The sequence below is a fragment of the Miscanthus floridulus genome, chromosome 8 (genome assembly GCF_019320115.1).
Source record: "Miscanthus floridulus cultivar M001 chromosome 8, ASM1932011v1, whole genome shotgun sequence".
Lineage (NCBI taxonomy): Eukaryota > Viridiplantae > Streptophyta > Magnoliopsida > Poales > Poaceae > Miscanthus > Miscanthus floridulus.
The window spans coordinates 172,497,397-172,523,539 of record NC_089587.1 but is presented as its reverse complement, the minus strand read 5'-3'; the positions used below and the strand labels follow the sequence as shown (position 1 = coordinate 172,523,539).

The 26,143-nt window shown below is 44.6% G+C and overlaps 1 protein-coding gene across 1 annotated transcript; it reads left to right on the top strand.

Annotated features, from left to right (window-relative positions):
• The first annotated feature begins 1,504 nt into the window (after positions 1–1,504).
• Positions 1,505–13,091, top strand: LOC136470189 (heavy metal-associated isoprenylated plant protein 47-like). Its single transcript, XM_066468118.1, has 2 exons — positions 1,505–1,630; positions 12,714–13,091. The coding sequence occupies exons 1-2, from the start codon at positions 1,505–1,507 to the stop codon at positions 13,089–13,091; spliced, it is 504 nt and encodes a 167-aa protein (XP_066324215.1).
• Positions 13,092–26,143: the final 13,052 nt, after the last annotated feature.

Genomic DNA, 26,143 nt, shown 5'->3' with positions numbered 1-26,143 from the left:
CCGCAAACTAGTTATAACAAGCTCTTTAGTTATCTAGTTTTGAGATCTTGTCTCGCCTTTGCTAGTTTAGCTTCTCACCTAGTTGACCTCTTTAGTGTAGCTAGCTTTGAGAGCTCTTAGTGACTTACCCATTGATTGTCTTAGAGATTATAGCAACTAGAATTATTGGGATAGGAGGCTTGCAACACTTGTTAGAGCTAGTGCAGAAAGCTTTATAGCCAATTAGTTGTCTAACAAGTTTGTCTAATGGTTTATAGTTTTTGGATTAGGCTATTCACCCCCTCTAGCTAATTAGGACCTTTCAAGTGGTATCAGAGCCATGGTCACCGTTTAATTAAAGCTTAACCACCTCAGTGCACAAAAGATGACTCAAATTATGTTCAACCATATTGGGGGTAAACCACCTTTCTTTGATGGCACATCATTTGACTATTGGAAGAGAAAGATAAAGATGTAGCTTGGTTAAATCAATGACAAGGTGTGGGATGTGGTAGAGAATGAGTTTGTGATCCTTGACACTACCAATCTCACCGACAATGACAAGATCAACAAGTAATGCAATACCATGGCACTCAACACTATATACAATGGCATTGATTCAAAGGTGTTTGAGCAAATCAAAGATCTTAAGAAGGCAAGTGAAGTTTGGTTGAGATTAGAAGAAACATATGAGGGCACTTCAATGGTAAAAAGTGGCAATCTCTACATGCTCAAAGACAAGCTATCCAACTTCAAGATGAAGGATGATGAGTCAATTCTAGAGATGTTCTATAGGCTCTAAGTTATCATCAATGATCTTAAGAGTTTGGATGAGAAGGTGAAGGATGAGGACTTCTCTCACAAGTTCTTGATGTGTTTGCCAAAGAGATTCAAGACATTGAGAATTATTATCTTTAGAGGTGGATTGAAGGATGTCACTCCAAATGAGGTGCTTGGTGATGTGATGATCAAGGACCAATACAATAGTGATGGTGAAGTGCTTGTGAAGGAGGAAGACAAGAAGAAGAGTGTGGCATTCAAAGCTAGCTCGTCATCCAAGAATAAGGACAAGTCCAAGAAAGAATCAAGTGATGATAAAGATCTTAGTGACATTGATGATGAAGCTATGGCTCTCTTTGTGCGCAAGATGGGAAAATTCATGAAGAAGGGCTATGGTGCAAGAAAGAGAAGAGATCACACCAAGAGCAAAGAATATGTGAGAAGATGCTACAATTGTAAGAGCCCCGATTATATTGTAGCTGATTGTTCCTACAATAGTGACAATGATGAGGATGAGAAGAAGAAGCATAAGAAGGACAAGAAGGAAAAGAAGGAGAAGAAGGAGAAGAAGATGACCTTCTAAAAGAAGAAGAAGGGTGGAGTCTATGAGGTCACTTGGGATAGTGATGGCTCTTTAGATAGTGATGACTCTAGTGATGATGGCAAGAAATCTATCAAGAAAGCACTAGCAAGTATCGCCATCAACAACAAGCCTTCCATCTTTGACAATTCATCGAGATACCTCATGGCAAAGCCTACCAAGGTAAAATATGATGTGAGTGATAATGAGGAATGTGAAAGTGATGCTTATAGAAGTGATGATGATGATGAGGAGTACACCAAGGAGGATCTCATGGACATGTGCGAGCAAGTGCACACTTGCTTTGAGATAAAGAGAAAGGAGTGCAAAGAATTACGCTGAAAAGTAAAATTTTTTGAGCAATCCTTTGATGAGCTCAATGCCACTTATGAGAGGCTAATGGAAGCCCATGAGAAGCTTGGCAAAGCTCACTCTAAGCTTGAAAAGACTCACTCCTCTCTCATTGAGCAAGCCAAGAAGGAGCAAGTGATTGTGTCGTGTGATGTAGGACTAACATGTGATATTATTGATGAATCTTTTTATAAGTCCATTGTTATTGCTCCCACTAACCCATCTTGTAGCACTACCACTTCTACTTTAGCTTTGAGTGATGGTTTCACTTATGATGCCTTACTAATGGTGGAAAATAAGACCCTCAAGAAGGAGGTGAATGAGCTCACTCATGCCTTAGGTAATGCCTATGGTGGAGATGCCTGCTTGCTAAAGTGCTTGGGTAGCCAAATGTTTTCTCTCAATAAAGAGGGATTAGGCTATACCCCCAAGAAAAGCAAGACGACCTTTGTCACTCCCAAAGATAGTTTTGTGAAGGGCAATGGTCGGTTTTGCAATAGACGCAAGGAAGTTGGGCATATAGAGCAATATTGCAAGACTAAGAAGAACAAGGAACCTAATGTATCCTCAATTATGTTTGATTCTTGTTACATGCTTGTTAAGGGTACCAATGGTGTGATGGCTAAGTTCATAGGTACACCAATTGTGGCCCAAAGAAGAAGGTCATTTGGGTACCAAAGACATTGGTAACTAACCTTCAAGGATCCAAGCAAGTTTGGGTACCTAAAAAGAATTGATCTTCTTTTGTAGGTCAGTTATAAAGCCGGAGGAAGGCATTGGGTGCTTGATAGTGGGTGCACACAACACATGACCGGTGATTCAAGAATGTTCAATTCAATCAATGAAAATGATAGCAATGGGGTTGATAGTATAATATTTGGTGACAATGGCAAAGGCAAGGTCAAAGGTCTTGGTAAGATTGCAATATCCAATTATTTGAGCATTTCCAATATGTTACTAGTAGAGAGCTTGAACTTTAACCTATTGTAGGTAGCTCAACTTTGTGATCTTGGTTTCAAGTGCGTATTTGGGGTTGATGATGTAGAGATCATCAGTGTAGATGGCTCTAATTTAATCTTCAATGGATTTAGATATAAGAATCTATACTTGGTTGATTTCAATGCTAGTGAAGCTCAATTGTCAACATGTTTGCTCACTAAGTCTAGCATGGGTTGGTTATGGCATAGAAGACTTAGTCATGTTGGAATGATACAATGGAATAAGTTGATTAAGCATGATCTAGTTAGAGGCTTGAAAGATGTCACATTTGAGAAGGATAAGCTATGTAGTGCATGTCAAGCCGAAAAGCAAGTTGGTAACACACATCCTAAGAAGAGTATGATGAGCACATCTAAGGCATTTGAGTTATTGCACATGGATTTATTTGGACCAATCACATACACTAGCATTGGTGGAAACAAATATGGATTTGTGATTGTGGATGATTTCACTAGATATACATGGATGTTCTTTCTTGTTGATAAGAGTGATGTGTTTGCAACTTTCAAGACATTCATCAAGAGAATTCACAATGAGTTTGAAACAACCATCAAGAAAGTAAAAAATGACAATGGAAGTGAATTGAAGAACACAAGAATTGATGAGCTTTATGATGAGTTTGGAAATAGGCATCAATTTTTGGCCAAGTATACTCCACAATTAAATGGCCTAGTTGAGAGGAAAAATAGAACCTTGATTGACATAGCAAGATCAATGTTAAGTGAGTACAATGTGAGTCATTCATTTTGGGCCAAAGCCATCAACACGGCTTGCTGCTATAGCAACTGACTCTATTGTCACCCTATGATGGAGAAGACACCATATGAGTTCTTGAATGGAAGAAAGCCCAACATTGCATACTTTTGGGTTTTTGGTTGCAAATGCTATATATTGAAGAAAGGCACAAGATTGACTAAGTTTGAGAAGAAATGTGATGAAGGTCACTCCCAGGCATGTCCGATCACTCATGACCTGATGCGTTCGGTCAATATAAAATGACTCTAGAACCTCTCTAGAAATGATCTGATTCTCGGTGGTTCAGGGTCCGATCATTCCAGCGTCTAGTCTGATCGCTACTTAATATTTCATGACTAAGAGATGATCGTTGGGATCTAATGAGTAGAATTCAAAGGCGTGACATGTGGACGGCTAGGGCCAACCGGACGTAGCCGACCAAACGATGGGGTGCGTCCGGTCAGGAGAGTCCAGCCACGCCTATGAGGGCCAATGGCTCTTTGAGCTCTTGGGCTATATTTAAAGGGGTGGGCTAGCTTGGGACTCACTCTCTTGGACTTTTGACATTCTTGACATCCTTGTGAGCTGAGCATACTCCCTCCCACTCATCTCTCTTACTTGATTGTGAATCCAAAGTGAGATTGAGTGATTCCAAGTGCATTTGCTTGAGTGATTGCATCTAGTGGTACTTGGGGATCATTGTGGCTGTGGATTTCTTATTACTCTTGGTGGTTGCCATCATATAGATGGCTTGGAGCAGCGGTGGAGGTCCGGCATGTGTTGGTGACTGTTTATGACCGGCTCTGGTGATCTTGTGAGGGGTATTGCACCTTCCTCGGCGAAGCGCCGCAAGGTAGCTATAGTAAATTGCTCATGCCATTGAGTTACCTCACTTGTGGGTCGGTTCTTACGGTGTCCAATGTGTGGATGAGGTTCATGCAACACCTCTTATCCACCGAACCACCAAGTGTTGGTTGACACAACGGGGACTAGCATGCCGGCAAGCACGTGAACCTCGGGAGAAAAATCACTTGTCTCTTGCCATTGGATTTCTCCCAGTATTCATATTGTGTTGATTGATTGATTGGTTTATCTCATCTACGCGGCGGTATAATCATCTTGCTCACTCATTTACATTCCCGTAAACTAGTTGTAACAAGCTCTTTAGTGTAACTAGTTTTGAGAGCTTGTCTTGCCTTTGCTAGTTTAGCTTCTCACCTAGTTGAGCTCTTTAATGTAGATAGCTTTGAGAGCTCTTAGTGACTTACCATTGATTGTCTTAGAGATTATAACAACTAGAATTGCTGGGATAGGAGGCTTGCAACACTTGTTAGAGCTAGTGCAAAAAGCTTTATAGCCAATTAGTTGTCTAACAAGTTTGTCTAGTGGTTTGTAGTTTTTTAATTAGGCTATTCACCCCCCCTCTAGCCAATTAGGACCTTTGAAAGCTCTAGTTTGGTTTTGGTGAATTGATGAAACCCTAAGTGCTAACCTAGTTTATCAAAGTGATTATAAGATAGGTAGCACTATTCCAAGTGGTGAAGGAAATGAAGATCATGACATGATGATGGTGTTGCCATGGTGATGATCAAATGCTTGGACTTGAAAAAGAAGTAAAAGAAAAACAAAAGGCTCAAGGCAAAGGTATAAGTGGTAGGAGCCTTTTTGTTTCGGTGATCAAGACACTTAGCGAGTGTGATCACATTTAGGTTTGATAGCCATACTATTAAGAGGGGTAAAACTCATATCGAAATGTGGTTATCAAAGTGCCACTAGATGCTCTAACTCATTGCATTTGCATTTAGGATCTAATGGAGGGCTAACACCCTTGAAAATGTTTGTGAAAATATGCTAACACATGTGCACAAGGTGATACACTTGGTGGTTGGCACATTTGAGCAAGGGTGAAGAAGATAGAGTTGAAAAGAAGTTAGTCGCGCTGGTCATAGAGTGACCGGACGTGTTCGATATGGCGACCGGATGTGTCCGGTATTAATGATTGGACTCTGGCTTAGAGGAGCGACCAGACACTGAGAAGATACTATTTAGCATCTGGTCAATGTGAGTTAGCTCACTTTAGGTTTGTAGAGAAGCAGCCGGACGCGTCCGGTCGCCACACCGGACACATCCGGTGTGAACCAGCAACTCTCGGATTTCAGCGCTATAATTGATCAGACTCTAGGAGCGTCTGGTCCGGTGTGATCAGACATGTCCGATCGGCCTAGAGTGGCTCTGGGAGCTCTCTAGACTTGACCAGATGCTAAGTCTCCTACGTCTGGTTTGGTGTGGCTAGACGTGTCCGGTCGTCCTAGAGCGGCTCTGGGAGCTCTCTAGACTCGATCGGACGCTGAGTTTCCTGTGTCCGATCGTCCACACCGGACGTGTCCAGACGCAGTTGAGTGTGGTACTCATGGCAGCAACGGCTACTTCATTTGAATGGGACACGTGGCGGTCAGGCAGTGACCGGACACGTCCGGTGCACATGACCGGTGCGTCCAATCATCACGCAGTCAGCCCAATAATTAAGCCAACGGCTCTATTGTTTGGGGATGTCTATAAATACCATTTGGCTGGCTCTAGCTCACTCTCTTGGCCATTTGCATTGACATAGAAATCTTGTGAGCTTAGCCAAAGCCCTCCCACTCATCTTCATCATTGATTCATCATCTTTGTGAGATTAGGAGAGAATCCAAGTGCATTGCTTGAGTGTTTGCATCTAGAGGCACTTGGTGTTCATGTTTCGCTATGGGATTCGCTTGTTACTCTTGGTGATTGCTGCCACCTAGACGTCTTGGAGCAGTGAGGATCATCGAGCGGAGGTTGGTGATTGTCTCCGGCTTCGATCGTGGTGATTGTGAGGGGTTCTTGACCTTTCCCTAGCGGAGAGCCAAAAGATACTCTAGTAAATTGCTTATGGCTTGTGTGATCCTCATCTTGTGTTGGTTGTGCGGCACCCTATTGAGGGTTTGGGGGGTGATGCCAATCAGCTCGTGAACCTCCAAGTGAGTGAATCGTCACAACGAGGACTAGCTTGCCGGCAAGCAAGTGAACCTCGGTAAAAAATCATTGTGTCATCATTTAATTCCGAGCTGATTGGTCTTCATTGGTATTCATTCTTGTGATTGATTGGTTCATTCCTCGACTCGGCGGTATAACCATCTTGCTCACTTTCTCTTTATATTACCACAAACTAGTTGTCAAGCTCTTTAGTGTAGCTAGTCGTGAGAGCTTGTAGTTTGGTTAGTGTGGCTCTTTAGTTAGCCTTTGAGAGCACACTAACTTAGTGTAGGGACATAGCCATTGTGTGGATAGAGACTATATAAACTAGAATTGTGGTAGGTGGCTTGCATTTTTAGTAGGCTAGCGCAACACTCGTTTTGCCTCATATTTGTCTAACCAGTTTGCTAAGTGTTGTTGTAGAAATTTTTAATAGGCTATTCACCCCCCTCTAGCCATTAGGACCTTTCAACCTTTCATGGCTCTAAGTGAATATGAGATAGGTTAGTACACACCAAGTGATGGAGAAAAGATGAAGTCCATGGCGATGTTGGTGGACATGTGATGATGATGATCAAGCTCCAAACTTAAAAAAGAAGAAAGAGAAAAATAAAATGGCTCAAGGCAAAGGTATATTTGATAGGAGCATTTTGTTTTACCACTCAAGACACCAAGTGGGTGTGAGTGGGTTTAGGATAGATAGACATACTATCAAGAGGGGAAAATCTCGGTTAAAATGATTGTCAAAGTGCCACTAGGTGAAGTAATTCATGCATTTGCATTAGGACCTAGTGTGATAATATTTAACCGTTGAAAAATGCTAACACACGTGCACTATGGTGAGACACTTTGTGGCTGGCAATATAGAAGCAAGGGTGAAGTGATTGAGTTGTTAGAAAAAAAGGAGGAAGAAGTAGAGACCGGACCCTGTGTTTGGCTTGGACCGGAATCTAGAAGGGGTGGGTCCGGTCAGCCAACGGCTTTAGTAGGGAGCGCGCTAAGGGCTTCAGACCCTGGGTCTCTGCGCTTCGGACGCGGGTCCGGTTGTCCTTTGGCTGCTGCTACCACGCAGCCTAGCACTTTGGACCCAGGCGCATGGCCGTTTCGGACCATTGATGCTTGGTTCTGTTGGCACGGGGCTGGCGCAACGCGGAGTGAAGGGGGTTCGAACCTAGGCAGGCGGGCGCCGGACGCTAGCCCTCGTGGATCCGATCTCGCGCATAGGAGACTGAAGGGTGACGTGGTGCTGCCGGTCTTGCCAAAAGGAGGGCCGAACCCTGGTGATGGTCCGGATGCCGGGTCTGGACCGGGTTCGAAGGGTTTTTTCCCTCACTGGATGCTCTCTGGACTCCTCCGGACCCTGAGTAAAGTTAGTCCGGATCTAGGTCCAGTTCTAGGGTCTAGTACTATGCAGTTTGACGCGAATTTTAGTTAGCGTTAGAATCTAACGAACGCGGTTGAACGTATGGACACGTGGCGAGATCTAGGGGTCCGGATCTTCACTGTAGATGGTCCGGAACCATGGTCCAGAGCCTGAGTCTGGACCTCTCCGAGGGCATAACGGCTATAACTTTTCGGGGGCTCTATAAGTAGAGCTTGGTGGTGTTTGGCTCTCTCTCTCTTGGTCATTCTTACATGTGATAGCATCCTTTGAGCTGAACCAAACATCTCTCACTTATTCTCTTGCTTGGATGTGCATCCTAAGTGAGTTGGGAGGTGATCCAAAGTGTATTTGCTTGAGTGATTGCATCTAGTGGCACTTGGGTATCGATTTGCTGTGGTTTTCTTGTTACTTTTGGTGTTTGCCGACGCCTAGATGGCTTGGAGCAGTGGAGAAGTGTTGGTGGGAGTTGGTGATTGTTCTTGGCCACCTCCCAGTGATTGTGAGGGGTTCTTGTGTCTTCCTTGGCGGAGTGCCAATGACAACTCTAGTAGATTGCGCGTGGCTTATGTGATCCCCATCTTGTGTCGGTTGTGCGGCACCCGGTAGCGGGTTAGGCATGTGATGCCTATTAACGCGTGAACCTTCAATTGGGTGAATCGTCACAACGGGAACTGCTTATCGGCAAGCAAGTGAACCTCGAAGAAAAAATTTTATGTCATCTTGACTCCGTGGAATTCATTGATATATATTGTGATTGATCTCTTGCCGGTTCGGTATAATCCCTCTACCACTTTTGTACTTACATTCATACATAACTTGTGTAGCTTAGAAGTAATTAGTTGAATTACTTGTTTAGCTTGCTCTCTAGCCTAGGTAATTAGTGACTTAGCCCTTGTGTGATTTATAGAGATCATAACATACTAGACTTGTGGATAGGAGGCTTGCAACTCTAGTAGAGCTAGCGTAAAATTCGCTTCGTCATTTAATTGACTAACAAGTTGTTTTAATGTTGTTGTAGAAATTTTTATAGACCCCTCCGTTTAGAATCTTTCAAATGGTGTTTCGGCAAAACTTCAAACTGCTTCCGAGCAAGCACTGCAGAAACCACCTTCAACTTCGGCGAGCGGCAGGCATGGGCGTCGTGGGCACATGCAAGGCAGGCTGATGGATGGGGCGTCTCTGCCAGAGAAACCAGCAGCGGATTTCGGCGGTGGCTGCCGGGCCGGAGTGGCCACCGGCGCTAGTGTAAGGGCGGGAGGTCGTGGCTGCTCGGGGTCTGGACAGTGGTTGTGCCAACGGGGAGTGTTTTGCTGGGGGATTATGAAGCAAAGCTAGCTAATGAGCTAGGCGACGGAGAGGAGGATGGAGAGCAGTAGAGATTGCTCATCATCAAGGACTTTAGCTGACTTGGTAGTTGAGGACCGACTCCTCGTGCTGGCAGGATAATTCTTTCAACGTTGCATAGCGCTGCCATATTGCTCTGTTTGGAGTTGCTTCTAAGGTGATTCTGGTAAAAAAAAAAAAGCAAACCAACCACCCAAATGCCACGATTTCGAGCCAGATTTTCCTTTTCGTGTTTCCCCGCACCATTTCAATTCTAATTTCTACTCGTGTACAGATGAAGAAACGATGAAAGTGCCCCTGCATAGAAAGAAATATTCTTAGAATCTAAGGTTTGCGTTTCCCTGCAGCCACCTGCAAGAAAGAGTTAGTTGTTCAGCTAAACACAACATCATTTCTACACAACCACACTGTCCGACACATTACTGTGAACCCCACTATTATTTGATTTTCTTAGACTTGGATGAAAGCTCCTTAGCCAAGGACCAAACAGGTGGACTATATCTTTTTGTGGTTTAAGGTTAAACATGATGAACAAAGAGTTCCACACCCCCTTAGAACTATGACACGTACTCAAAAAAGAGATGTTGTATAGTTTTCTCCATGTCACAAAAGTTGCACTTAGTTTCCCCTTTCCAACCTCTTTTTAGCAAATTATCTTTTGTTAAGACTACCCCTCTCTTTAAATATGAAAGAAAGATCTTAATTTTTAAAGGTAACCTAGTTTTCCAAAATAAAATCTTTCCTGAAATTCTATCCCTCCTCATAATATCTTTATACAAAGACTGAGTAAAAAAAAGACCATTTTTACTTAACCGCGAAACAGAAACATATTCATTCTCATTTTGTTTGGTTGCTAGCACTAGAGAAACTAGGCTAATCCAGTCCCTTAACTTGTCCCCAATTAGTGCCCTCCTAAATGAAATATTAAGAGGAGTTGTACTTAGTACATTCGCGACCGAAACATTCTTCTCTCTCGCTATTCTATACAAATATGGGAATTTTAAACTAAAAGGTTCTTGACCTATCACTCTTGCCAAAGGCCATCTTCATTCAATAGCTTAAATAGCCATTTGTTGAGGAGACACAAATTTTGGACCTCAGGTTTAAGATGCCTAAATCCCTCATACACTTTGGTTTACAAAGGGTATCCCACCTAAGAAGTCTGTATTTCTTCTTATGCTCCTTGCTCTGCCAAAAAATCTTGATATATAATAATCTAACTTTTCAATTGAACTTGAGATCTATCGACTTAAGTCTTTCGGTATACCCATAGAAGTACGTAAGGTATGTGCATCTATATTATATGATTAAAAAATGATGGTACATGTCTTTTTTTCCTCTTTCCCCTTCTTTCCTCCACATACTGGCCTCGTTTGGCTTATCTTATATTCGGTTTGTTCAGCTTCTTTTTTCAGTTGGAACAGTATTTTTCTCTCACAACAATTTAGCCAGAACAGTATTTTTTAGCTAATTTCGACTAAAATTCTGCCAGCCGAACGGAGCCACTGTACTCACCATGATTCTGATTTCTGAACACCGAGGCATGCTGCATTGGAATGACGGAACTATGGAGAAATCATTTTCCGCGAGGTATAGTACAGCAGTACGGAGTGTTTTTGCTGACATCCACTTCTTGTTGGGGTTGTTGCTGACTCTCATTCAGCGCATATGTAGTTAGAAAAGCTAGGCCACCAACCATAGAAAACTTGCAAAATCTCATTCTCATCTTGAAGGAGCACAAGACGACCTTCGTGATGAAGCAAGCTCCCAGAGATATATAGAGAGAGACATACCTGTTGAAGAAGAAACGTCTGCGGATCACGTCAGCGCAGGAGATCCGAACTTGCTGCCGCTGAACGCTGAACGGGCACACACATTTGACAGCGGACTTTAGGATTAGCAGATGATCATTCGCATTCCGGACTCCGGAGGAAGGAAACGTGTGTTTCGCCGCTCGCCGGTCGCCGCTGACTCAGCTCGCAATGAGTGATGACCCACCATTAAACCTCTCCGGAACGCGGTTTCTTCCGTAGAGAAGGACCAGCGTTGGTTCGCAAACCGTCTTTTCTTACTACCATAGTATAATTGTGCCCGAATAAGGGATGTTTGGAACTCCTTTATAAACTCTGTTCTACAAACTTCACCGTGAAGCAGTTGCACAAAAAACTAGTATTCATGGAGCACTCACAACTTCACCCTTTTTCGTCGAACAGAGTACGTAGAGCTGAAACCGTTTAACCAAAAAAACGTTGAACAGAGCTAAAAAACGTGGCCTCTCCCGTTTTTGCAGCTCCGCTCTAGCTCTGCATTGCCAAACACCTTCAGCTCCCAGAACTCCGCTTCAAAAGAAAATGTGGAGCTAGGGGCTAACTTCACGTTTTTTCCGAAGCACCTCAAGGAGTACTCTAGTTTTTGGAGTTTTGTGTTCCCACCTGGAACGAGCGAAAATTACTCACTTTGCCACTCATTAATCACTGATTACTTTTGCACAAGTGCGGTGGGGGCACGTGACACGTCATGGTGTTCCTGTTGCCGGACCGTGGAAGCTACCCCAGAAAAGAACATTCCATTTCCTATAGAGTACTGTATAAACCAAGGGGGAAAATCACCAGATTCCTCAATGTGGCTTTGTCTATTTCGCTGTGAAGTCTTCTGGACCCACGCTAGATTAGTAGGAGTATTGTACATGCATGACATTGTGATTATCTTGACGGGACATTATCTTGCCTATTTCGAATTATGACCTTTGTTTAGTTTCTATCATTTGTTTTTATTTTTCTTGAAAAATATCAAGTGCGATTTCAATCGGGGGCATAATAGACAATTTGCATGGAAACAATCCATTTCTGAAGCTGGAGCTAGGCTGTGTGCCAAACAGTCCACCTGTTCCACAAACTCCACAATAGAGCTGCTCCATGGTAGAGTTGCTGGAGCGGAGCTGCAAAAATAAAAGCGGAGCAGTCCCAAACACCTCCTAAATGACTCCCCAAAGTACGTTTTGACACAAGTAAGATCTTTTAGAATTGGCTATGTCTACAAATAGTGAACCCAGAAAAAAAAACTAATGATACTAATTAAGAAATATATTGAACTGATCTAATTACATATTACAAATATTAATATTTCTTATATATTTAATCAAAATTAAAAATATATAATTTCTCGATAAGTGAGAATGATATTTATTTTGGGACACGGAAGAAGGCCCAGTCATCCATCGATATAATAAATAATATAAATACTCCACGACACGGGACACTGCTAACAGGACAGCAAACTCTTCCTCCCCCACTTCGTCTCTTTCTCCAACAACCTACAGCTCTCTCACAAGAATGAAGGTACACATGCCTGTTCGCTGGTTGGTTTCTGAGCTGATTTGGGCTGGCTGGTGCTGGTTTATTGTGAGAGAAAAACACTGTTGACTGGCTGGTTTAGGCTGGCTGAAACCAACAAGCGAACAGACTTACAGCTGCGTACTAGTGTTTCAGTTACTAGGTTCGTTCTAAGTTTCAGCGGAAAGCCCAAATCGCTAACGTTTGTCTGCTTTGCGTGTCCTTGGTGCAGCAAAAGATCGTGATCAAGGTGCAGATGAGCTGCGACAAGTGCCGGTCCAAGGCCATGGCGGTGGTGGCGGCCACGGGCGGCGTCGACTCCGTGGCGATCGACGGCGAAGGCAGGGACAAGGTCGTCGTCATGGGCGAGGGCGTCGACTCGACCAAGCTCACCAGCGCGCTGCGCAAGAAGGTGGGGCGCGCGGACCTCCTGCACGTCAGCGAGGTCAAGAAGGACGACAAGAAACCGCCGCCGGCCGCCGCGGCGGCGCCATCCAACCCGACACCGCAGCCGCAGCCGGTACCACCACTGCTGCCACCCGATCGGCTACTGGTGCTACTGCTACGGCTGCTAGACGCGGCAGGACACCACCTGCTCCAGCCTCCATAACGCAGAGACAAGTGGGCAACAACAGACCATCAGCCTGTTCGTTTGGCCGTGGAACGATAGTAAATTTTCAACTGAAACAGTATTTTTCTCTCACACAAACCATCCAGCAGTACTTCTTCACGAATCAGCAACGATACGAACTAGCCAACCGAACAGGCTGAATGCATACGTACCTACGGATAGGATCCGAGTAGTCCATATTTTAGTTTTTCTACTAGTAATCAACTCTATGCGTGATGCGTTGTGATATAATGTGTAATTTGTTATGCGGTTATATGAACCAGCTCGTGTCAATAGTAATGATGATCTAACTATATTTGTTACATTTAATATGCTCGGCTTTATTTCAACTAAATTAAATAAATTCAAAGTCCCATAATAAATGCTGAAAGTAATACAAAATTAATCACATTTCAAAAATTGGTTACAAAATGACTCAGCTTATATGGGTGGCTATTCGTGTGCACTTGTTGCGAGGATAAAAAAAATGGAAGGTGAAGCCATACGCTCGGGCTAGACCTCAAGCGGCCAAGTCAACATTTGTGGTTTGTTGCGTTAATAAAAGGGTTCTCATCTTCAAACTGTAACTGATGTTTTGTTCGAGTATGATACATTACCAAGCCTCAAACCCCTGTGTCTAAATTACCCACTCCTATTAATGTTAAAATTGGCTAAAGTTAAGATACAATAAAGGTTATTTAAACCTGCATCACACTGCTCAAAATCAGTGGTAGATCTTCAAGTGAGATTTATGATGGGACAGGGGCGTTAATATGAAGAACATGTCATTGATATTAATGTAATTTTAAATAATTTGTTAGTATCATTCATATACGATGAGTAGATAGGAGAGAATTTTTCATGAGTGCTAATATGTATATTTAGGCCATGTTTGATCAATGAGGCTAAACTTTAGCCCAGGGCTAAATATTAGCCCTTAGAATGAAGGGGCTAAAGATTGGCCCATGAAGCTATTTGGATCCAGGGGCTAAAGATTAGCCATGTACCCTACAATGACTTATTTGTTCCTAATTAATACTCATGCATATGACTAAAAGGGATAGATAGGAGTAATTGCGTCGTTTGCCATGAAGGCACCACTATTAGCCCTCTTTAGCCTACCTTGGAGGGCTAATGAAAAAGAGCTGGGCTAAAGTTTAGTCTCCACTTTTAGCCTTTCTATTTAGATCCATGAGGGCTAAAAAGAGGTGGGCTAAACTTTAGCCCCATGGATCAAAACATGACCTTATTGCTCATGCATAAAAATGTACATGATCTCATGATGCTACAACATGCACATACTACTTAAGAGTACAGCCTACGATGAAAAGTCCTTATCCTTTTTAGTGAAAATACGAAAGGAGGGAGTTAACTAAATATAAAATTGTTTGTTGAAGATACATTAAACACAAGAGTTTTAATTTAACTTGAGGATAAAAATTTATAGCAACTAATTAATAAGACCAGAAATATGAAAATCCAGATATATAGATTCATGGCGTCATGAGATGAGACATAAGCTTCAACAACAGTCATCATATATTAAGCTAAGATTTCAACTAAATTTTTATTGAAGTTACGTGGAGGTGCCATTGTAGAGGGGGAGAACACTATCCGTATAGTCTTACTGATGAAAAACATGTAGAACAATATTTGATAAATTTATCAGACTTTACAAATATTACATATATAGTATTTATATATGTGAGTTGTGTTAGACAGAAAATACAGAACACAAGTTAAGTCTACCACACCTATACCTAAAGACACACATGCACTGAGAGGTACTCGAAGATCATCAGACTCCAAACGTGACGAGCACGACATCTTGACTATCGTGGAACATCAAGGCTAAAAAAAATATGAAAAACCCTGGTGCGAAACCTGTATCTAGCGGGGCTCGAACCCAGACCGTCAGGGCTCCACTGAGCAACTCCCACAACTGAGCCATCCGCTCGTTCACGGTCTGAACATTATTGTTAGCACGTACCGACGTACGTTAACTGGAAGCAGAGTTAGGGTTGCTGGGCTCTCTTGTATCTCGATTGGTGGCGACTAAGGCTGGACGAAAAACTCGAAGCTCGTTAGCTCGCTCAGCTTGTGGCTGACACGACTCGGCTCGGCTCGACTCGTTATCACGAGCCGAGCCGAGCCAAGATTTTAGCTCGTTAGCTATAACGAGCCAACTCGAGCCAGTTCGCGAGCCGCTCGCGAGCTAAATGAGTCAAGCTTCCAGGAAAAAAAGTATCAAAACTTATATTAGTTTTTGTATTACTTCATGTCTTGCACTTTACAATTGACTGGTAACTGGTCTAGACCCTATAAATTGACTGGTAACTGGTCTAGATGTATTTTTTTTATATTATTATTATTCTCAAACTTTAGATAAATACAAATATTATATTTTGTGTATTTTTTATACCTAGCTCGCGAGCTTAACGAGTCAGCTCGAGTTTTTAACGAGTCGAACCGAGCTAGCGCGTTATCTTAACGAGCCAGAACGAGCCGAGCCAGCTCGTTATGCAGCCTTAGTGGCGACGATGCATGTCAAACGTGGGATTTGCATGTGGTAGACAGTCCTCTGCAGTGCACCAGTGCGAACGTCCATCGATTTCGTGTTGACCAGTGAGCACCGCACCCGAGCTCGTCCGTCCAAGCCCCTAAGTACTGGAGCAGCTCTGGATCGGAGCAGGCAGCAGAGGTAGGTAGCGATGTGCTAGGGAGTGTCCTCTAGTCGGAGTTTTGGTGTGGGGAGTGATAGGAAGTTCTAAACCTCTAGCGGGTATGAATAACTTGTTAGGAAGTTCTAAACCTCTAGCGGGTATGAATAACTTGTTGGTGTATCTTGGTAGCTAGTTCGTTCGTGGCCATCGTCATGGTGGCCGCGTCGTGCTAGAGTAGTGGTGGCCGTGACGGGCGCGCTAGGCCGTCGTAGGTGAAGGCACGGTGCAGTGACGGCGGTCGAAGGCGTCCCGGTGGTGGCACTGCAGAGACGACGACGAAGTCGGTGGAGCTTCCCATCGCTGACAGCACCTTTCTCTTTAGATCGGATAGGGTTAGAACCTCGGTGGGGCGTCTGGTAGCTCAGGGGAATCTCATAGCTAGAGCCTCTGCCCCCACCTCCCTTTATAGTGCTGTGCGATGGGGCCCACCAACCATGGAGCGGTTGGACGCCTCTGATCAGGACGCTGATCCAAGGGCTCAATTGACCGTTGGGCCAATTAGTGGATATCAAACTAACAGGAAGTGTTCGGAACTTCGGACGTCCGAACTTAGAGGCCTTTTGTTTTTTTCAGACAAGGAACAAAACTTTATTTCCGAAGGGAGTGCTCGGACGTCCCCTACGTGGGGTGTGTTCGGACGGTTCGAACATAGAGGTTTTTTTTACAAGGAACACAACTTTGATAATAGAGATATAGAGTTTGAGGGAACAGTTTGCAGTGCAACCTGTACAGGGCACTGATTTACATGTGCCTGATTAGTACAAGTAAAGATGGTTTGGGTAGATTGAGATTGACGTGCTACAAAAGCTTGCTTTGCTAGCTGGTGAGCCGTTTGGTTGTTGTTTCTTTCAATCTCGTAGATTTTGAAGCTGTTGTCAGTGTTGCAGACTATGAATTCGTGAGCGAGTCAGGGGCGAAGCTCTAATTATGGCATCGGGTCGGCCGACCCGACGACCCGGCAGCCACATCATCACGTACTCTACGATTTTTTACCAGTCCAAACCCCGGCAAAAGAACACTTCTTGATCCGCATGGAAAATGACTACACTAAAACTTCCTGACCATACTACTGTATAGCTCTTTAACTTTTAATTATGGGAGTATTTTTTAACTTTAACTGTATACTGCATAAAACAAAAGAAGCAGTCTTAATCCCACGCCTCGACCTAGAAATGGATTTAGATCCCTGTCCAGTGAAACCAATCCAAATGAAATCCAGTAAAGGTTACAGTGAAACAAAAGAATACCTATCCAATCCAAACCAATTTGCAGGTTCAAAATATCCAAACCCATGCAGTCCAACACTGTGTAAATCCGATCCAATCCATCCGTCCAAATACTTGTTGCTCCAGTATCTCGGAACACAATGCTAAACCCACAACCCTAACCCTAACAGAATCTGCACCTGATCTCCCGAGTAAATCTGAAAGTAACAAGAGTAAACAAGGAACTGATCCTACAGCTGTCATGCATCAACAAACCTTTGAAAGTTTGCATTTCGTCGCTCGTCGACATTGTTGAATTCGGCTGGGCAGCCTATCATATCCATACAACATTTACCCAGGGAAATGCAAGGCAACACATCAATGCGCCCTCACAAGGTCGCACCACGCATCGGTCGCTGTGGTCCGCACGTGGAAACAGAAATGATGCCCCCTGATCAAGTGCTCATGCTCACCGAGTCACCCAAGCGACCGAGACTAGAAAGACTGTCAGCGCGTGTAAACAAGTGCTGCAAATTGGAGTGGCTCCAGGCGTACGCTGACAATTGCTACAGTGAAGATTTCTTCAAGGTATGATATGACGCGCCGTCCTTATCGCAGTAAGTTTTGAATTTTTAAGAAAATCACAAAGGAACGAAAAAGAAATCGTCCTTTGTCGCAATAAATTTTAGAATTTTAAAAAATCACAAAAAAAACCCGAATAGATAATTGCAAGCTTCTTGTCACCGCAGGTGTGCTGTGTAGGATGACACAGTTAATCGCGCCAGTTTTAATACAGTACACGTCGCACTACCGAAGACGGCTTCTTTGCCAAGTGTCTCAGACTTTGCCGAGTATTTTTTATCGAGCACTCAGTAAAGAGGCTGTTTGCCGAGTGTCAAAGAGAAAGCACTCGGCAAACAAATGACACTCGGCAAAAATATGGTTTGCCGAGTGCCGAACACTCGGCAAAGAATAACACTCGGCAAAGACCAGGTTTGCCGAGTGTCAAACAATAACACTCGGCAAAGGGCCGCCGCCGTTAACGGCCGGCGGCCGCCGTTAATCCTTTGTCGAGTGTCTTCTCCTGACACTCGGCAAAGAGACTCCTTTGTCGAGTATCATTTTTTTGACACTCGGCAAACCATTTTTTTTTCACTTTTGACCTTCAAATTTTTTCTGCAGTCCTCAGACAATACCTGGTACTCCATGTTTCAATGTGGCATATTTCTCGGACTTTTTCTATATATTTTTTTAATTTATTTCATTTAATTGAATTTTCTTGGATAATTCAAATTATAACTGCTAGTCATTCGAATATTGAAAAAAATGAATGAAAAAATGATATTCATGTTATTTAGTATAATGTGAGGCCGTATCCAGGAACAGACCACAAATTTCGAACATCTTGTTTACGAAACATGACCACGAACTCACAGTCAAGTTGTTTTTAAATTCTATAAAAAGCAAACGAAGTCCGAAAATCATGAAACTTGTCAAGATGTCAAGATATCATATGTGGAGTCTGTGATAAAAAAATTGAGGAGGTTTCGCCTCACATTATACTAAATAACATGAATTTCATTTTTCCATTTATTTTTTTCATTATTCGAATGACTAGCAGTTATAATTTGAATTATCCAAGAAAATTCAAGTAAATGAAATAAATTAAAGAAATATAGAAAAAGTCCGAGAAATGTGCCACATTGGAACATGGAGTACCAGATATTGTCTGAGGACTACAGAAAAACTTTGGAGGTCAAAAGTGAAAAAATATGGTTTGTTGAGTGTCAAAAAATGACACTCGGCAAAAGAGTCTCTTTGCCGAGTATCAGGAGAAGGCACTCGGCAAAGGAGTCTCTTTGACGAGTGTCAGGACCTATGGCACTCGGCAAAGATTTTTTTAAAAAAAATTAAAAACCTCTCTTTGCCGAGTGCTTGGCCAGGTGGCACTCGACAAAGAATTAAAAAAATAAAAAAAAAACTTTGCCGAGTGCCAGATCGGGGGAACTCGGCAAAGAGGGGATTTAACCTCCCGGCCCACACACCGCACGCACGCACACACGCACGCCCGCGCCAGCACCGCTGCCGCCGCCGCCTCGGCCCGCACCCGAGCCGCCGCCCCTGCCCGCGCCGTCGGAGGAGGAGGAGAAAGAGAGGAAGAGGAGGAGAGGAGGAAGGAGGAAGAGGAGGAGAGGAGGAAGAAGGAGGAAGGAGGAAGAAGAAGGAGGCGCCAGCCCCGCCCGTGCCCGTGCTGCCGCCGCCCCCACCCGCGCCGTTCTCGGCGCTTCCCCAGCTGTCACCTGGTCCATTGGCGCCCTAGCCCCTTCACCACCACCGCCCTACGACGCCCACTAGGTATGTCCTACCATCGTCGTCGTCGTAGTATTACTAGTAGTTGCGGTAGTAGTAGTGGTAGAGTAGCAGTGGTGGTAGTCGTAAGAGTGGTTGTGACATTGTTATATATATGTGGTTGGATATAATCTTGTGCATGTCGGCCATCATGCCGTTCATATATATGTGCATGTCGGCTATCGTGCCGTTGGTTTTCTTGCAGGTTTTGGAAACCTCACCGTGCAGGGGAGGTGCTGTCGAAATTTTGTATTGACAGTTTTATGTTTCTTTTTTGTAGAGAAGAGCCTGTCGGAGCGGAGCCGGAGTACCTCAGCGACCCTGATCGCCTTCCTCGCCGCTTCAGGTCTGCCTGCACCATGTCGCCTCGCCACTGCACCGACCCGCCACAGCCCCACTAGCCTGACTCCACCGCCACCCTAGGTATAACCCCTCTTTCCGTATTATGGTCGTAGATCACATAACCCAGTTAGGCGTCTCCCGTTCGAAAGAGATACGGTAGGAAATATGTAGATATTTCCATATCTAAAACCGTATCTGTTTCGAATTGTCCATGTTTTTTATAGCCCGCGGATGCGTAGGTGGGGTTAGTTTCCATGGTCTGCTCTGATCCGAGACAGAGTTTCGGCATCATCTCCCTGTTGTTCTCTGGATACACACTCTCCCTGGTAGGACGTCTATTTGGAGAACAGTGGGGAGGTGCTACCGAAATTCTATCTCGGATAGGAGTAGAGCATGGAAACTAACCCCACATACGCATCCTCGCATGGGATTAGGACCTATCCTCACCTATTAGATAGTAGGAATGTTGTGTAGATGCAATTGATGTTTATATTACTCATCGCTATATATGTTAGAGGATGGAGGACCGTGAGTGGAGTACACGGGCCGTGCAAGTCAGGGTCAGGTCACCAATGAATGGATCGACAAGACCGATGCTTTCTTGGAACGGGCATTTGGCATGGCTGCTAAAGGAGCGAGTAAAATTTGTTGTCCCTACAGCAAATGTGCAAATAGAAAAAGATAAACAAAGAAGGTCATGGGGGAACATCTTTGGAAGAATGGATTTACGGCAGACTATACCCAGTGGGTCTACCATGGTAAAGCCGATCGTATGAGAGAGGAGGTGGTGAGACCACGCGTCGAGGATTATGATGCTAATGTCGGGGTAGCGGTTAAATGACTATCACGAGGCATAGTTCGCTGAAGGACGTATGGAGGAGGAGACAGAGGCAACCGCAAAGGTGTTCTATGACATGTTTGCCGCGGCACAGAAACCCCTTCACAGCTAGACAAAGGTTTCTCAACTGGATGCCATTGGACGCATAATGGCGTTAAAGTCCCAGTATAGCCCGAGTCGAGATGCCTTCGATGGTATATTGACAGTTATTGGCAGCCTGCTTCTGGAGGGTCACCTTCTGCCAAAGAGCATGCACGAGTCACAGAAACTCCTTTGTGCACTTAAGATGCCGTTTGAGCAGATACATGCTTGTCCGAAGGGGTGCGTCCTATTTAGGAAAGAATACGTGAAAGCAAAGTACTGTCCAAAGTGTAAATCCTCTAGGATCCTAGAGGTAGATTCTAGTTATGGCCAGAAGAGGCAGCTTGGCATTCCCGTGGCAATCCTACGACACCTTCCGTTCATACCGAGGATCCAACGGCTACACATGACCGAGGAATCCACGAAATAGATAACATGGCACAAAAATGGCAAACAATACAATCCTGATAACATGGTACATGCATCCGATGGTGAAGCATGGACCCACTTTGATGCCATTCATCATGAGAAAGCTAAAGAGGCTCGTAATGTACATGTTGCACTGGCCTGGCTGAGTACACCGGAGTGACGGGGCTAGCCTACTCGTTTGACCACTATGCCGCCGCCCCCGATGCTGCAGATCGGGCCCGTAGGGTATTCAACAACAAGGCGGAGCGAGTGAAGCAAGAGCTGTGGGTAAGTCTTCCTCGCACTACATTGCTCAATACATTCTTAAAATAATGAATGGATACATCGTGTTTGTATGTAGGATTTCTTTAGATGCCAGGATAGACATGAGGCCAGGGCGGATGTGGTGGCTACCAAATGCTACAAAAAACTCATTGTGGACATGCATTACGAGGCGCGTATCCAGGCCGTCGTAACTTACCACGGGACCATCCTTGGAATGAAGGTCACCAAAAGGGATGCAAGATCCATGACGCTGACCCGGGACCAGTACCTGTAGGTAAATACAAAACATTAATATTGATTCCTTTTGAGATTAAGTAGACTTAATTTCATCTTCTAATATGTCATGTACTTGATGGCATGTAGATGAATCCTTATTGGTGCGCCGCGCATCCCCAGTGCTGGGAACAGATGATGGACAGGTGGTGCTCACGCGAGTGGGAGGAGACGCACAACTTGTGCTGGGAGCGGCGTTTGATGATGCCAGGTGTAGGACACCATCAAGGCAGCCGCAGCCTTAGCAGATACACAGAAACATAGGTACGCAAATTCATTTATTTATTCTAACACTCAATTATGCATGATTTCTAATCATCTTGTATTTTTTCTCACAGTTGGCGTCACATGGTGGCCAGCCTTGCTCCATCTTTAAGGCATTTGCTATGGCCCACAAGGGCAAGGCGACGTCCAACATCGACTACAACCCGGAGGACGGGCCCGAGGCGTACAACAATGCGACCATCCACAACCGCCTCAGTGAGTACACATCGATGGCAAGGGAGGTCCATGGCTCAGAGTACGATCCGAGCACCGAGGACCTTGATGGAGAAGTCATCATGAGTGTGGGAGGAGGCAAGAAGCATGGGCGGTACTAGAATGGCGACGATGCAATCGACTCAGCTGCTACTCCTAGTCTCTCCCAGATTCGAGCAAGCAGCACAAGCAGGAGCCCGGCCATACGACCTCGACAGGACACTTTACACCACCAAGTGGAGGCACTCGAGGTTATTCCTAGTTTATTCATCGTTCATTGGTTTTTTCATACCTTTCCTTTGCATTATTGTAACATTGGGGTGAATATATTGTAGGCCCAGCTGGAACAAGAGAGGAGGATACAAGAGCAGATGTAGGTGAAGATGGAGAGGGTAGAGGCCGAGCGGGAGGCCGAGCAACAGAGGATGACGGAGATTCTTCAGTACATGTAAAGTCTTGGCGCCGCTACGGGTGTAGCTCTGCCACCTTTGCTATTCGCTCCACCTCTACCTCCTCACTATTCTACTCCTGTGAGTATAAATGTTTTAGTTTGTATGTTTATGCTTATGGTCAAACCTAGTGGAGTATGAAAGTTTTATTCATGTATGGTATATATTTAACTTGTCTCACACATGCAATCTCTTCTCCTTTGTGTAGAATCAATCAGCAGCATCGAACGATCCTCATGCTTCAGCGAATCCTTCACCAAATCAGTGATGATACTTGTGATTGTTAATGATACTTCTATTTGCAATTATGGTTGACGATGATAGAGCACTTGGATTGCTTGTGAATTTATTTGTGATATATTGTGAGACATGTGATGTTTGTGATATATATGTGACGTTTGTGATATATATGTGGTGTTGGTGATATATATGTGATGTTGATGATATATATGTGATGTTGGTGATGTTTGTTATATATATCTTCTGTCTGTTTGGATGGGATGTAAAAAACAAATAAAAAAGGTTGTTTTCAGTCACTTTGCCGAGTGCAATGGCCATGACACTCGGCAAAGTGACCATCTGGGAACTACCTAGGAACATGCTTTGCCGAGTGCAATGGTCATTGCACTCGGCAAACATCATAGATTTGCCGAGTGCCACGGTCCAGGCACTCGGCAAAGGTCGCCACTTTGTCGAGTGTCGCCGACAAGACACTCGACAAAGTGGCCACCTTTGCCAAGTGTCTATGTCAATGGTACTCGGCAAATTGGGTACCTTTGCCGAGTGCTTGACCTTGACACTCAGCAAAGCCACCGTCACGGTGGTGCTCGCCGTCACGGCCACTTTTCTTTGCCGAGTATCGGATCGGCACTCGGTTTGCCAAGTGTCCGATATAATGCACTCGACAAAGAGGTCTTTGCCGATAAACTGTTTACCGAGCGTCCTTTGCCAAGTGTAACACTCAGCAAAGGCTTTGCCGAGTGCCTCAGGCACTCGGCAAAGAATCCGCCTCTAGTAGTGTCGGGCTGCTTAACCCAGCCGAGCATGCTTGCTCCTAAGCCCATGCAAGTGCCCGGGGAGGGGGTACTTTTGGTAGGCCCGATTGTACTGAATCTTCGAGTCTAACATGTTAGATTGATCTTCAATTCTAAATTGGGCCCAACGGTCCAATTGGGCCTTTGATCCGTGCCATGATCGAGGGTGTCTAGCCCACTATGGCTGGAGGGCCCCTGTCACACTGCATAATAAATAGAGGTGGGGGCCGGCGGCTCAAGTCACAAGGTTCGCTTGAGCCAAGTTCCCCACCAAAACTTAAACCCTAATCCAATCTAGAGGGGCGCAGCCAGTGATGGGAAGCCACCAGCCGTGCCGCCCCACTCCACCGACGTTGACGGCCTCATCGACCTCTTCCTTGAACGTCACTACCCGTGCGTAGACATCACCGATGAACGAGATGGCCAACGCCTCTAGATCGACTCCCTCTGTGGTGTTAGGATTGACACATCCATCTTCTACCCCTCCCTTTTTCTCTTGTTCTACCTACTGTTACTGTACTAGTAGGTGTTCTAGGTGAAAGGATCAAGATGCCCAAGAGAAGGGGGGTGAATTGGGCTAATTCTAAATTTTCTTGCAATAATCAAGTCCTACGGATAGCCCAATTAACCCCTTGTGCCTAAAAAAGTGTTTCTATCAAACTAACGCATAAAGGACTTGCAACCTATGTTCCAAACTTACTCTAGCATGGCAATTCTATGAAAGTGAAGACAAGTATTGAATTTCTCAAAGTAAATACTCAAAGTAAAGAGAGAGAGAGAGGAACACGGCGATGTTTTGCCGAGGTATCAAAGAGTCGTCACTCCCCACTAGTCCTCGTTGGAGCACCCACGCAAGGGTGTAGCTCCCCCTTGATCCACGCAAGGATCAAGTGCTCTCTATGGGTTGATTCTTCGACACTCCATCACGGCGAATCACTCAAAGCCGCTCACAACTTGAGTTGGGTCACCCATAAGCTCCATCGGGTGATCACCAAGCTCCCAATCACCACCAAGCTGTCTAGGTGATGGCGATTACCAAGAGTAACAAGCACGAACTCTCACTTGACCACGCGAAGCCTAATGAGAAGATGGATGCACACTTGGCTACTCTTGATTCACTAATGAGGCTACTATCTTGGATTCTCAAATCTCAATCACCTCACTAGGACCTTGCTCTTCTTAGCACTCACAAACGTGTTTCTTAGCTATTGGAATGAGCAAAAGTGACTCCACACACGAGTGGAGCTTCTATTTATAAGGCAGCCTGAAAAACAAACTGTTATGAGCTTCTGCAGGGTGATCGGACGCTCCGGTCATGTTGACCGGATGCTCCGGTCAGTTCAACCCGCGAACCGGTAACAATGAGTTGACCGGACACTGGCAGGGTCCGGTCAGCACTAACCGGACGCGTTCGGTCGCATAAAACCCTTACTGGAACCTTACTGGACTCGACCGAATGCTGAACCCTCAGGGTCCGGTCAGTACTGACCGGACACGTTCGGTCGCAGATTCCCTTCTCTGGAACCTTACTAGAGTCGACCGGATGCTGCCTTTCAGCGTCCGGTCACTTGACCTCTCCAGCGTCCGGTCGCACCGAACGCAGACTGCTGATAAAATGAACTGACCGGACCCTGCGGCCAGCGTCCGGTCAGCATTTGACCCTTCATTCACTTCCAACTCTCGAACATATGTGAATGAAGTTTGCTCCAAAAGATCTTAGGCATTCATAGGAGCTACCTAGAGCTAGTTTCAACAAGTGTGCACCACACCTAACTCACTTGACTCAACTAGGTCAAGCTACCCGTCTATACCCCCCTTAATAGTACGGCCAAAGGAAAAAACAAAGTCCTAAACTACTCTAAGTGTCTCTCCAACTGCAATCGACACTTAGAACTAGTCATTCTTAACCTTGTCGTCCATCCTTTGAAAACCAAAACGATTTCCATCGTAGGGGCATGACCACTTTGATTGCCCAATCAATCTCCATTACCATGACCTAACTTAATTGCATCTGCAAAACACCCGTTAGTCATAGTAATCTTGTATTGTCATTAATCACCGAAACCCAACTAGGGGCCTAGATGCTTTCACTAGGGTTCATGATTCTCTTCAACAGCAAGTAGACATGCTAGTTCTATGCCTATAGATCCTATTCAAAGTCTAACAATGGTACCAGAGCCAACTATGTGTAGATCTAGCCTATTGAAATCCTCTATCTAGATGTAGATCTATCAGGGGTAAGAAACAGAATAGATCTGTTTGGATCTGAGAAAAGAAGAGGGTCACCGAACCCTAACCCTAATCGGGTGAAGAACAGAGAAAAGAAAGGGTCTCGGATCTCAAAGCCAAAACCTAATCCACAAATCAGTCACGGGGAAGAACAACAGTGAACAAAACCCTAACCCTAACAAAACCCTAATCCCAAAATCAGACGAATCCAGGAAGAGAAGAAAAGAAAATCAAAGACAGGAGTGGGAAAGGGGAAGAGGGTAAGGGGCTTATCTCACAGATCTCAAATCAAAACCAAAAAAATGAATTGGGAAAAGAAACCCTAACCCTAGAAAGAGAAAGGGGATGGTAGAGAAGGG

Coding starts and splice junctions, on each gene's coding strand:
- LOC136470189 (XM_066468118.1), top strand. CDS start 1,505: ATGGCAAAGCCTACCAAGGTAAAATATGATGTGAGTGATAATGAGGAA. Junction 1,631..12,713: donor TCATGGACATGTGCGAGCAA/GTGCACACTTGC, acceptor TCCTTGGTGCAG/CAAAAGATCGTGATCAAGGT.